A 14,696-nucleotide genomic window follows, 5' to 3' on the forward strand; every position below is an offset into this window, starting at 1 on the left:
TCTGAGGGAAAGCAGGAGAAACGGAAGAAGGACCTCTCCAAGGTCAAATGCTTCCATTGTGGGGAGCTGGGTCATTATGCGACCCAGTGTCCAAGGAAGAAGAGTAAGGGAGAGGCCTCCGAGACCAAGGCAGCGCCAGCAAGGGCAGAGAAGGAAGTGGAGACAAACGATGACTGTGCCATGAATGCACACACACCACTTGAGCAAAAGTGGGGAGACATCGAGTTGTAGTCAGGCGGACTACAGGCGATGAGGGGCAGGATCCTCGAGGTACCCAACCTCTTGGATTATACCTTGCTACGGGAGCCCCGAAGAGGAGTAGTAGTACTGGCAATGTCAGTAGAGACGGACGCGAATGGAGCAACAGAGGGAGCTACAGTGCAAGATTCCTAGGACAACGCAAGGCTAGCAAGTTGCAATAGTGCGAGAGGCACGAGGATGGCACAGAGAGGTGTGCAAAGTGCGAGATGCATGGAGCTGTTGCAGCAGCGCCGAGGTCAGAGAGGGAGCACTTGTCAGTGACAGAGGGAGCTTCAGCATTAGGAGTGTTTCTAGCCTGACAGAGATGTCAGAGTTGGGAGATCAGTTACTTACTTCTCAGTAACTGAGTTGTAGTGCAGCAGTTAGCAGTGGTAGTGCTATGGGCAGCACGATGCAGCATGATGAGAGGGGTTGCAGTGCAAATGCAATAGTGGCAGGGCCATGGGCAGCAGCACAAATGCAGGAGTTGCAGTACGGATGCAGCAGTGGCAGTGGCAGGGCCATGGGTAGCAATACAGGATGCAGCGATGCTGATGGGCAGCAGGCCTAGCATCAGCACAGGGACCGATGCCGGATGATCGGGGTGATACTCAGTGAGGAGTATTACTAGAGCATAGTCCTCGCTAAGAGGGAGTGTTGATTTGGGGTAGCATCGGATGTGCTCTAGCCACGAAAATTGGTGGAGAGGCTAAGGCACATGAGATCTCCAATAGCCAGAAAGGGTTTAGTAAGATTCTAAACAGTTTGGGAGATATTAAAATAATTAATATTTTTTATGGAGTCCCTAAGTCTAAACTTAGGGAAAATAAAATATTAATGTGAAGTAATATAAAATTGTGTTAGAATGGTCCAAAAGACATGAATCAAGCCAGATCTAATCTTAGCCGTTTATTAAGGACTTAATCTTGGCCGTTGATTTATCAACGAGAAAAGTATAAGAAGAGGCTCGAGGGTCACTTGGAGAACACACCAAGAGATCAAGATTTCGACTTTATGGGGCTGGGTTTGCTGAGAAAGTTGAATGAGTGATCAGAGTTGCAGCTAAGGGGTAGTGAATACAAAAGCAGAGAGGTAGAGATAGCACCTGGAGGATCAACGCAATAGCCGGAGAGAGGGACGCAGAAGCAGCCAAGGGTTCATGCAGAGCCAGCCGGGGCTCACGCAAAGGCTGCCAGGAGCTACGCAGTGCCTTAGAGGACCAGCACAGGTGACGCAGAGGGCCAGAGGGCTGACGCAGTGCCTCCAGAGGCTGACGCAGGCCAAGCCAAAGTGATGTTGGGCTAACACTGGGCCAGAGAGAGGCTGACGCAGTCCCTAGAGGTTGACGTTGGGGTTTCGAGGGGCAGATTGGAGCTATGGAGCTACCAGAGTTTTTATCCTGGGTTTCAACCGAAATATTTGCTTCCGAGTAGAGAGGTACTACTGCCGAGATTTTTCTCTGTTGGGTGAGCCGGATTTGGCACCCAAATTGTATTCTGAAACTGCTTAATAAATCAAACCCTCAGAGAGCTGCACCGGTTTTCCCGCATTGGGTTTTTCCGGGGACATTAGTCCAAAAACAACGGGGTCACTTGTGTGCTTGTTTCTATTTCCTTCAGTTGATGATTTGTAATGTTTTGAGCATGTACTTGTATTTATTTCCAGTATTTACCTGGTAAATTACTTGTTAATTAACAGAACAAGTAAGTAGGAATAAATCAGTAAAGTACATGAAGGGTTTCTAACATGCCAGACTTAGAAATTCCAACACAAAGTTGTAAAACTTCTAGGGAACAGCCCTCTCCAGGAGTATATAGATAGGGCTTGCAGCACAGTATGCCCACTTCTTTCCATTAGAGGGAGGAAAACAAAATTTCTCGAACACATTTTGATTGACTGGGTAGAGCCTCAGAAGTTGAACATGGACCAGTTTCAGCATAGCAGACGTATCCCTTACACAGGTGTCCCTACATTAGATTGGCGGGAGATCATGAGTTGGTATTCTTTTTATGGAGTATCAATCTTAGTTCGAGGCGCAATACATCAAGGGCACTTAGATGGGGAGGTTACTATATGTTTTAGGGAGCAGTGGGAGATGGACTGACAGTTCATCAGTATTTCAGTAGCATTAGCCCAGCATCAATAGAGTGGGGTTGACCTCGACCTATGCCCGAGGTTGGATTGGAGAGAGGTGATGAGTTGGACGCGGTCGATGGCACAACATTCATGGTTAGAGTTGTAGCACAACAAGAGCCATGGAGCATTAATGCTCCTTCTTGGTGGCATTGGGATCCAAGTGGATCTACTAGTAGCAGGTTGAGTCACAGATGGGATGGGATCCAGTTATTGGAGGATCTAGTCATGTTTCGATAGCTTTGAGGCATGACATGGACCAGTGGTTCATATGGGATCAGGGCATTGGGTCTCAGTTGCATTGGGCCACCAGATTGGTCCACAGATTTGGATTGCTTGAGGACAAGCAATCTTGGGGCGGGAGGACTGTCATGTCCCCATTTTTATTCTTCTTCATAGTACAACCAGGGTGGATTTCCAAGGCAGGGGATGGCCAGGTCAGTGGAGCAGGTTATGTCATCAGGGGTCCCGAGGAAGTTTTGAGGAGTTTCTATGAGGTCCAATGGCATTCGCTTGGTATATTCCATCATCCGCACAGTTTGCCTTTCGTTCCAATGCATTCCGACAACTTTCAGAAAACTGAGTTATTAGTGGGCTTGACTCAATTAATTACGCTTAAGGTGGCATTCCGGGAGGAATACGTGGCAAAACACCTTAGTGTAATAGCTCGTTGGAACCGAAGCAAGAAGATCTATATGATGGGATGGTTATATGAGAGTTTCAATGACCTGGGGAGACAAGATGGCTAATTTACCATTTTCCCGCATTAAAAAGAATATTTTAATTAAAATAAAAGAGGGAAAAGTACTCCATAATTAAAATAATAATAAAATGGGAGGTTCTAGAGGGATCCATCAAATCTATAAAAGAGGAGGAGGAGGCCTTTGGAGGATATCTTGGATTGAGTATTGTTTCTTGTATGAGGTTGAGAACCAGGTTCTCTACTCCAGCAGTAACCCCAAGACGGAAACCCTCGGGTGACTCAGTGAGAGTGGGTGAGCACCCATCTCTTCCCTTGGTGAATCCATTCAGGGTTCACAGGTTGTAGTGTATTGTTTTTCAGTTGTTTGGAGGCCGATTTGTGGCATTGTTGTAGATCTGTTTGAGGCTAGATTATCTCAATTGTATGGGTTGTATGTGCATGTAAAACCCCAATTATCTAATATAATAAAGCTGAGAGTTTTCTTATTCATTGTGTTGTGAGATTGCAGTGCTCTATTTGTTTATTTTTACATGGCAATCTTCTGTTTATGAATCGAATTTGTATCTGGAGTTTTTCTGTGTTAAAAATTCGAGCTTGTTCCAATTTTTTCTCATTTGGAACATTACAACTAAATCTTAATCGATGGCTCATATCATTTCTGGATTGATCAGTGTGAGTTTCTAGAGAATTCGCACCCTGACTTAATTAATTTTGATTAATTAACCAGTTTTCCTAAGTTTAGACTTAGGAAACATTACAAAATTGGTTAATAATCTAATTAAGTCATCTTTAGGTGGAATTTCCATAAACGATTTATGGGTTTTGGAGATTTTGTGTATTCTAGCCACTCCACAAAATTTCATGGCTAGAACATATCCGATGATACAGAAACTAACACAACCAAATCGAATTGCCCTCGGAAGCTGCCTACGCAGTCCTCTACGCTGCCTCAATGGGAATAACTCGGCCTCTTGTTGTTGCCTCTCCGGATCTGGAAATCTTCCTCTTGATCACTGTCCCTACCCCTCTCTGTCTTTGCTTCCCTTCTCTGGCTCGAACACTTTTGGCAAACTGTTGCTGCTCTCTGGAAAGTCAAACTGCCTAAGGAAATCGATTTCAAGTGTGTCTGTGTTCTCCATCTACCCATCGACTTCTTCTTATAATCTTCTATTGGGACTTCAACGGCCAAAATTAAAACTTAATCAAGGGATAAAATTGTTTCATTTTCGATCTATGTGAGTTTCTAGATGATTCACACATTTCTCAATTAATATTGATTAATTAACCACTTTTCCTAAGTTTAGTTTAAAAATAGACTAATAATCTAATTGAGACACTTCTAGGTGGAATTTCCAAAAACGATTTCTGGGTTATGGAGAACTCTTGTGTTTTAGCCTCTCCACAAAGTTTCGAGACAGAATACCTCCAATGCTACAAAAACTAACAAGAAACAAATCAATTGAATCTAATTCAAATGTATCAAGTGTTCATTGAAACTCCCTACAATGTCAAATAGAAGCTTTGAGAAATTATATTGAGCTTATAATTGATGGAAAATTCGAGAAAATCTTGGAATTTTAAAGATATATTGTGGAAGTGAACACATCAGAATCATTGCTATTGTTCCAAACAGCCGCACTGTGCTTTAAATTCAAAGGAGAACTTTGTGCTCAAGATTTACTTGTCAATACAATTTGACTATTCATAGGATAAAATTCACCTTATTAGCAACAGATCTTGCCAACTTTTTACTTTGAAAATGAAAGAACCATCTTCACCTGCTATGTTATCCTCCTCTAGAGACTCTATCTTTAGATGATTTTGTTTTGTAGAAACAAAAACAATCACTTCTTCAACTCCCCCACGCCACCATTGCCTTTCGCCTCTAAATGAGCAGTGGCCTAATGACATCGCCACTTACTATTGCCCTTAATTATCTTTCTCCTTACTCTGCATACACCATTTATTGCATCTATTTATCACCTTCTTCCAATTGGTGACATTATCTCCTTTTGTTTTTCTGCTTCATCCTTTATGACAAGCATTACTTCCCCCATGCAGCTAAGCAATATGTGTGAAAAAGATTGAGAACAGCCGTTGGATGGAGGGTAGGAGTGCTCTAGACATCTTAAGGGGCACTGAAGGTGTGTAGTTATCTGATCATTGCCAACTGATTTCATGTAACATTTTTAAACAGACAATCCCATTGAAAGGGAATAATGACTTCAAAGTTCAAATTTTGTGATGCTTACCTTAATTGCCACATCTTCAATTCCATCAGCAACTACCACTTTTACAGGAGGAATCTCTTTCCTTGTTCCCATAAAACGCTCCTGAACTGCACGAAGAGAATTCTTTACCATCTCAAACACCATCAAGTGTAAATGTGTCGGGACATATCTGTTGCCAACAGAACAGTACAGAAATAAAAGAATGGAAACGTGAAAACAACTCACCCAGACAACAATGACAATTGTATCATTTATATAAGATGAAACTGACAAAGAACTTAGATACAAATTGTTGTAATTAATATCGCAAAGAAAATCAAGAAAACATAGGAAATATTCAAGATCTTAACACTAAAGCCAACAAACCGTTTCCGTCTGATCTAGGAGACAACAACTTAAGTTTAAACCCTGGGTTGCTACTTGGCAATAAAAATGTTCCAGCCCTGTAAACCCTATAAATTTAGCTAACTAGTTGCAGCCTTGTAAGCTTCAATCAGCTCTACATTTCAGTAAAATGCAATATCTCTAGGAAGATGTTTCAGAAAGTCAACATGGCCTGTGGTTTAGAATTAATCAGCCTGGAATAAAATTATTTATTCCTCACAAAGTAGTAGAAGTTGCAGAAAACAGGACATTAGAAATCACGTAAAAGAGTTAAATTGAAAAAAGAGCACATGAGAAGGGTTAACCTGAATCTCACTTTCAAAGTGTGACCACATTTCCTTCGTGAGATTTAAGACATAACTGGTTAAATTGAATGGTTGTGCAAAGTGATTGTCTATTGAAGAAACTTATTGGAACACTACTATCTGAGCTCAAAATGACAATTTCTTGTTTGAAAGTAAACCACTTCAACCATCTCCCTTGAATACATTGATCCAAAATACTTGGAACATTCCAAGCTCTTTGGGCCCTTTCAACTATTAAATTATACATAATTGAAAGTAAGTGATTCTAAATATTGGCTTTAGTCATATTATAGTACAGCTCAGTGTTTCATTTTTTTAATATGATCTCTATTTCTGCTTTCCATGGATATGCTCAAACAATTTATCCAACCCAAGGCTATCCTGTATTGTACGGTCATGAAGATATTTATTTATAGATGGAGAGGGCGCATGCATGCATGCAGCTGCCAGCTACCTTTAGATAACTCATGCACCAACACCAGCTAATCTTAGAGGTATGCACCACCAGATAAAGATTCAATTTGGTTTTGTTTTTAGAAATCACAATAAAAAATATAATCAGTTTGGTTTTACTTTTTATTAGTAAATTCTATTTCTTGAGTTTGAATCACATTCAAACCTATTTTGTAAACCCTTGTATGCCTTACTCAGATCTATAAGAGAGAGGACAGAGTTATGAATTCATTCATTGAGTCTTGACTCTAGCAGCTACCAGTTTTGCGGCATTTCCCTGTAGCAGACTTTTTCAAATTTAGAACTGATAAACACAATGACAGATTTTGACCATTATCTATTGAATTCTGTTCAATGTTTTCTACAGCCTGTGCTTATAGATTCTACCACTTATTACGGTGCTGTTTTAAATTTTTAATAGATTCTTAGTTTGGCAGTTTTTAGTTTCCTGTATGCAGAATCTGTTTACCATGACCTAGAAAATTTCTACATCATATCAGAGTGATTTGAGAGATCCTTCCAGGAATTCTTGAATGGATAGGAAAGCAGCTACATGTGAGACGGAGATGCCAGCAGGTTGCAGGGGTGAGATGCATGTGATTCATGCTTGAGAAAACTACTGTCAAACTGTGATCAGGATGTTGTTTTGTATGTTAAGTTGCTTACCTGTTTATTTTTGCAGACTATTCCAAGATAGCAGTATGACTACATTCAGTCTCAGATACAAAGACTATTAAAATTGGCAACTAGGGCCAAACTCCATGTGGGTCATCTTATTAATGGACGCTGATATTTTTCTTGGATCCCTCTCATTGAGAGGTGTAGGATTGATCTAAAGATCATCCGATTCTGATAAGTATTCATGGAGATATGAATTTATTTGTGTTATGGGACAATTCGTCAAGATCGACCAGCAACCAATAGACCCCACTTGTGCTCAACGTTTTAGTATAAATAGAGGTGGCCTCCAAGTCATTTTCAACACAATTGGGATCTCTTCCTCTCTACTTGTCTTTCGGGTTTAGTAGGAAGAGAGATCCTAAGGGATAACACTGCCCTAATCTAGAGGGCAGAAGCCGGAACTGCCAAGAACTGCCGGGAACAGACGGAAATGCCGAGAACTGTTGGAACTGCTAGAACTACCGGAACTGCTAGAACAGCCAGAACAGTAGGAACAGACGGAACTGTCGGGAACTGCCGGGAACTGCCGGAACTGCTGAGAACTGCCGGGAACTGCCGGAACTACCGGAATGCCGAAACTGCGGGAACTGCCGGAACTGTCGGAACTGCCGGAACTGTCGGAACTAGCGAAACAGACGGAACTGCCGGAAACTGCTGAAACTGTCGGAAACAACCGGAACAAAAAGCATGCTAGGGACAACAAGCAAGCAAGGTGCAGTCAGAGCATAGGTTAGTACAGCAACATGGTGTAGCAATGGCACATAATGCAGTACAGTGATGGGTACAGTCATGATTAATGAAGTGTGATGAGATGCAGCATAGTGATGATGGTGCAGCATGGTGCAGTGCGGTGAGGTGCAGCAGGATGACGAAATGCAGCACAATGATAGGTGAAGGAGTCACCTTGGAGAATCAGTTGAAGCATCATGTCTTCAACTGATCTCATGTATCATCTTCTTAGAGATGATCTATGCTCTTATCTAGATAAGTCAAAGTGTTGACTTCTGTTGTAAACGTACTATCTCTCTCTCACTCTGTTGAACTATTGAAGAACATATAAGAAGAATTGATCAAGGGTTTCCCCACATTGGGGTTTGTCCCTGGCTAGCGCCACATCTTGTGTCCTCTTGCCTTGGCTTGTCTTCTGCGATTTATGTTTATGTTCTATCTGCAGTTTACTTTAATGCTGATGTGATTGCTAATCTGAAAAAGATATTGAGCTAACTGTGAAAATTGAAATAAATTGCTCTAAGCATAGAACATACCTAAAATTAACATGGTATCAAAGCTGAGGTGAAGACAATGCCCAAGCAAGAGTGAAAGAGAAATCACTGAAGATAGTTGGGAAAGGAAAAAAAAGGATCAATGGATTCATCATCCCTCTTCAAATTCACCAAGGGTGAAGTCGAAGCAGAGAATATTATCAGAACAGCGCAGCAGAAGTTTCTGATGGCCTACCTAAAGATCACTTCAATGGAAGTCTGGATCTAAGGGTGGAAGGAAAGGCAGATGCTTGGTTGTAATAAGTTCGACCATTATTCAAAGGAGTGTCTGAGGTAGGGACACATCACTTGATGATGATAACAATCATTCCAAGGACATCTTCAATGATAAGAGGAATGACAGGTAATGCAGGTCATCAAGGAAACGGCTGACTCTTCAGAGAAAGCAAGGAACCCCATGTATGAAGAATCAAATTTTGTTTCTGATAAGATAAAGAAGCGTTATCTTGTATTGGCCCTCTCGTTCAGATTCTTTCGGAATCTGGCTTATTGATTGTAGTGCTTCAAGGCACCTCATCGAATAGAAGGGTGCTCTCTTGAATTTGGTAGAGACGGAAACAACCATGGGATTATACTTGGAGTCGACGCCACCTATCCCGGAAAGGGTGTAGGGAATGTTATGCCTCAATTGAATGAGGGTAACTCTATTCATTTACAAGAATCTCTTTTATGTACCTAATCGCAAGAAGAACCTGGTGTCCATCTCGGAAATGGAAGTCAAAGGTTTCAAGGTGGCATTCATCGATGGAAAGGTACGTGTTAAAAAATAGAATTTTCAAAGATGCGTTTTCTCATGGGATCAAGGTTGGCAATTTGTATCAAGTTGCAAGATGGACCATTGGGGATCATGTCAATTGACATATAGCATCTATAAACACTGGAGGTCTACCTATGGGGCCCTACCCAATGTGAGCCAGGTGGTGATAGGGATGCCTGAATTCAAGAAGAGCATGAAGGTACATGTTTGAGATGTACCGAAGGAAAATCTTATAAGGGGACCATTCCCCTCATGCAGCAGGTCCACAAGTTTGGAACAACCCGAGGAGTTTGAGATTCATGATCGGGAATCTAATGTATACAGGTGAAAGAAAGCCCACTATGGCTTGAAGCAAAACACCCCGGGCGTAGTATGAGATGATTGATAGCTGTCTCATGAAGCTAAGATTCACTAGGAGTGAAATCGATTCAAACCATTACCCGAAGGTTGTGGATGATAGACCTCTCATACCGGCACCTTATGAGGACGACCTATTTCAAACAGGTGCAGACCCTCTCACTTGCAGAAGTAAGAGGGAGTTGGATTCCGAATGTGGAATGGTAAACTGCAAGCCCGTGACTACCTCAAGGATCTTAACTTTCAGAAGTTATATGGTGATGATGCCAGGCTAGATTTGGGAAATGCCTTTGAGTTTCATAAACTCATTTGCATTGATGTTCTTGGTGAACTTCCATCCGAACATATGTTTTGCAGTTAGCATGGTGAGCTCATATTTTGGTTGAGCCTCACTAGATTGGTGCCAAGAATCTTCTGAGATATCTTCGGGACACAATCTCTCATGGATTGAGATACATTGCCGGAAATATGAAACTGCATGATTATTCAAACGCTGACTAGGCAGGCAATGTGGAGGATCACTAGAGCACTTCTCAGTGCTGGTTCTCTTTGGATTTTGCTTCGATATCATGGATGAGCAGGAAGCAAAAGTCAATTGCTATAAGCACCGCTGAGACCGAATACATAGCTACGAGTATGATCTCGTGTGAAGCTACATGGTTGCAGAAGCTCTTAAGTGAGCTGTTTGTACACATGATGAATACCACTGTGATTCTCTGTGACAACCAGAGGGGGGATTCGATTATTGAGGAATCTCGTACTCGATGATTGCTCCAACAAATAGACATTAGATACTGCCTTATCTGGGATATGGTAAGTCGATGAGCGAGAAGACTCCATCGCATTGAGACTGATGTACAGGTCGCAGACATTTTTTCAAAGCCCCGAGAAAGGTCAAATCTGTAACTTTCCTGAACGACTTGGTGTCGTTGAGAGACCTTCTTATAAGGGTCCTGCATGATGCATGCATTGAGCTCTGGGAGCTTTGGGGGGCTTGGGGTACTTACTGGAGCAACATGCGACCACAGGGCGACTCACCCTCCCCTGGTGGTGCGCTATGTACAGGATGACAGGCTCAACCTTCCCCTATGATACCCCGTGGTGACTGTGGAACGGGATGATTAGTTCTCCTGTGGGCTGGGATGATTAGTTCTCCCGTGGCAACTGTAGAACAGGATGATTAGTTCTCCTGTGGGCCGGGATGATTAGTTCTCCCGTGGCAACTGTGGAACAGGATGATTAGTTCTCCTGTGGTCCAGGATGATTAGTTCTTCCATGGCAACTATGAAACAAGATGATTAGTTCTCCTGTGGGCCAGGATGATTAGTTCTCCTGTGGCGACTGTGGGGCAGGATGATTCGTTCTCCTGTGGACAGGATGATTAGTTCTCCTGTCGAGGCATCCTACCCATGCAGTCTGGGACTCATGGGAATTACCTCTCATCTGATCAATGAGCACGGAAATGGGGTTAGGGACCATAGTAGTACTATCAATGGACGCATCGTTGTATCTACCATACTCCCTATGCTAGGATGACCTCCATTGATCTGGGATCAGCACGAGTGGTTTGAGACACTCTTGTGATATTGATCTGGGATCAATAAAACTGACTTTGGGTCAGTAAGAGTGATGTGACACAATCTTCAAAAGAAACTGACTTCGGGTCAATAGAGAATGGTATGAGACATTCTCGATCAATTCTTCTTCTTCATGGTTTAGCAGAGCAGAGCAAAGCAGTGCAAGGCACTCATGGCAGAGATAGTACAGTCGGACTTATGGATCAGCGGATGGAGTTCTCCCTAGTTGAGAGGGAGTGTTAAAATTGGAAACCAGGGCCATACTCCATGTGGGTCATCTTATTAATGGAAGCTGATATTTTTCTTGGATCCCTCTCATCGAGAGGTGTAGGATTGATCTAAAGATCATCTGATTCCGATAAGTATTCATGGAGATATGAATTTATTTGTGTTATGGGGCAATTCGTCAAGGTCGGCCAGCAACCAAATAAACCCCACTTGTGCTCAACATTTTAGTATAAATAGAGGTGGCCTTCAAGTCATTTTCAACACACTTGGGATCTCTTCCTCTCTACTTGTCTTTGGGTTTTAGTGGGAGGAGAGATCCTAAGGGATAATGCTACCCTAATCTAGAGGTCAGAAGCCGAAATTGCTAGGAACTTCGAGGAATTGTCGGAACTACTGGGAACTGCCGGAATAGCCGGAACTGCCGGAACAAGTGGAACTGGCGAGAACTGCCGAGAACAGCCGGAACTATCGGAACTGCCAGAACTGTCAGAACTGCGGGAACTGCCGGGAACAACCGGAATGCCAGAACAGTCGTAACTGTTGGCACTACCGAAACTGCCGAAACAGACGGAACTGTTGGAACTGCCAAGAACTGTCGAAACTGCCGGGAACTGTCGGAACTGTTAGGAACTGCCGAACTGTCGGAACTGCCGGGAACTGTTAGAGCATTTGTCTCCAAAGGAGAGCAGCATACAAGGGACAACTAACTAACATTGGGACAATTAGATGGTACTTAGCAACAAATACACCAAGCATGCAATGTTACAGCTAGCATGCAAGGAACAGCGAGCATGCTAAGGATAACAAGCATGCTAGGGACAACAAGCAAGCAAGGTGCAGCCAGAGCATAGGTCAATACGGCAACATGGTGTAGCAATGGCACATAATGCAGTACAGTGATGGGTACAATCATGATTAATGAAGTGTGATGAGATGCAGCATAGTGATGATGGGTGCAGCATGGTGCAGCGCGGTGAGGTGTAGCAAGATGACAAAATGCAACACAACAATAGGTGAAGGAGTCACCTTGGACAATCAGTTGAAGCATCATGTCTTCAACTAATCTCATGTATCATCTTCTTAAAGATAATCTATGCTCTTATCTAGATAAGTCAAAGTGTTGACTTCTGTTGTAAACGTACTATCTCTCTCTCTCTCTGTTGAACTATTGAAGAACATATAAGAAGAATTGATCAAGGGTTTCCCCACATTGGAGTTTGTCCCTGGCTAGCGCAACATCTTGTGTCCTCTTGTCATGGCTTGTCTTCTGCGATTTATGTTTATGTTCTATCTGTAGTTTATTTTAATGCTGATGTGATTGTTAATCTGGAAAAGATATTGAGCTAATTGTGAAAATTGAAATAAATTGCTCTAAGCATAGAACATACCTAAAATTAACAAAGACAGATTTGGAAGCTCCCTCTAAATTTGTCCCATTGAAGTCTGGGGTAAAGATGTTGACGGAGCAGAATCTATGGGACTTTCTTGAGAAATAGTTGTAGAGCCTACCCATCCAGCATTGTTGGTAGATCATAAAAAGAAAATCGCTATGATCAACCAAGTCATCCTCAACTCTATCAAGGATCATTTGATCCCTCACATTGCTAGGAAAAGTGTAGAAAAGGACATGTTTGAGGCTATAGTCACTCTCTATTTCAGTGGGAACATCAATTACAAGAAGCTGTTAAGAAATAAGCTTAGAGCCATGCGGATGATAAAGATAGGTGTTGTCGCGCGGATTGACACGACAACGCTCAGACCGGGGGCTGTCACTCTTATCCCCGATCCCTCCGTTTAAGCCTGTCTCCCGCGGCTAAGGGGGGTAGTCCCTGTGAGATGATGAGACCAACTGTCGACCAGTTGGTTGGGAGACACGAGACACGATATGAAAAGCGCTCGATGGATTTGATTAACTTAGCAGACCAGTGCCTTAAGAGATTGTGGTTAAAACGATTACTTGTTAAATGATATAAAAAATGGACCATGAACAGCAATCATCTATCATCACAATGCTCTTAGTATGACCAAAACGATATCCAGCAATTGAGAATTTTCAAAAGAAATGAGTGCTTTAAACCACCACGAATCATAAATCATTAACCAGATATCAATTCGCATCTCGACTTGAAAATTTAGATCTCAGCATAAAAGATGATAAATCCCGAAAATGACTGGATCTGACGAAGAGAATTTTCCACAAAATTTTAATATTTTTTCAAAAAATTTTAAATCTTTTTTCAAAATTTTTATTTTTCAATATTATAAAAATTAAAATTTAAAATCTAAAAATTTAAAATTCAAAATCTATTCTAAAACTAAACTATATTAAAAATAAAACTAAATCTAATTTTTTTTTTTTAAATCTATAAAAAATAAATAAAACGATTTATTAAAAAAAATTAAACTAAAGTCTAACTAAAATTAAATCTAAGGACTAAATATTAAAAAAAAAACTATTTTAAATCTAAACAAAACTATGCAAAAAAAAAATTAAATCTAAACCTAAGATGAAACGTAAGTCATATCTACGCATACGATGCAGTCAAACAAAGGGTTTATCGAGCCAACCTGAGACTGGTAAAACGCATGGAAATCTGTTTTGATAACCCACGCAGAGAAACATCAACACATAAAAAAAAATGAGCGCTCGACTTACCAAAACTTAATTCAACGAAGACGCAGTTACCTGACCCGTCCACCAAAATCACGTGTTTTCACCCAACGAATTACCTGGTATCGATTTCGCGTTTTCCCTTTCTTATTGTACGTGGTCGTGTGCAGATCCGCGAGGTTTCAATGGAGGAACGCAGGTGTGAGGGCGGCGATAGGAAGATATTCACGCTGGATGGCAAACGTTTCACACCAAAAAAATGCGATTTCTGCAATGTATTATATGTGACGTGGATCTCCTTGGATGCTGAACGCTGAGCTGCAACGACAAAAGGAAATACGTCCTTGTGTGCACATGACCCTCATGCGTTTGCAGGTGAAGGGGCTGAGTGCAAATCGTTTTTTGAAAGTTATCTGAACGCTGCGGATGCCGATTTGATGGAACAGGTTCATGGTCTGGTCGGATCGCGTCTTAGGCAGCTCCAAAACGCATTATATGACCACCAGAATTTAGATTTACCTGCTACGGATCGCAACACTGCAAGGCTCAGTGAACAAATTCGATGAAGCTGACGGCGATGGTTTTAGAAGTCTGCTCTTTGCGTGAATGCAGTGACAGCTTCGCGTGGAAATACTCGATCCCCGTTTCCAAGAGCCAGTTACCATCATACGATTACCTCTGTGCGTGAATCGAAATCGGGCGTTGAATGAATTTTTTAATGGAACCGATGCTGCCGGCGTTTTTTTTTTTTTT

The 14,696-nt window shown here is 41.9% G+C and overlaps 1 protein-coding gene across 2 annotated transcripts in view; it reads right to left on the reverse strand.

Annotated features, from left to right (window-relative positions):
* Window positions 1–4,752: 4,752 nt before the first annotated feature.
* LOC149255746 (pyruvate dehydrogenase (acetyl-transferring) kinase, mitochondrial-like) overlaps window positions 4,753–14,696 on the reverse strand; it is a 52,626-nt gene continuing 42,682 nt past the window's right edge. The window contains exon 4 of one of the 2 annotated variants that reach the window (XM_089457301.1): window positions 4,753–5,414. In XM_089457301.1, the coding sequence (XP_089313427.1) occupies window positions 5,354–5,414 (61 nt within the window). In that variant the 3' untranslated portion in view covers window positions 4,753–5,353. Of the gene's footprint in view, window positions 5,477–14,696 lie in introns of both variants that reach the window. The other variant, XM_089457300.1, reaches the window with a different exon arrangement.

Source organism: Pinus tabuliformis, chromosome 7 (assembly GCF_031772625.1).
Source record: "Pinus tabuliformis cultivar Carrire ecotype Pingquan chromosome 7, CPIR1, whole genome shotgun sequence".
Classification (NCBI taxonomy): Eukaryota; Viridiplantae; Streptophyta; class Pinopsida; order Pinales; family Pinaceae; genus Pinus; species Pinus tabuliformis.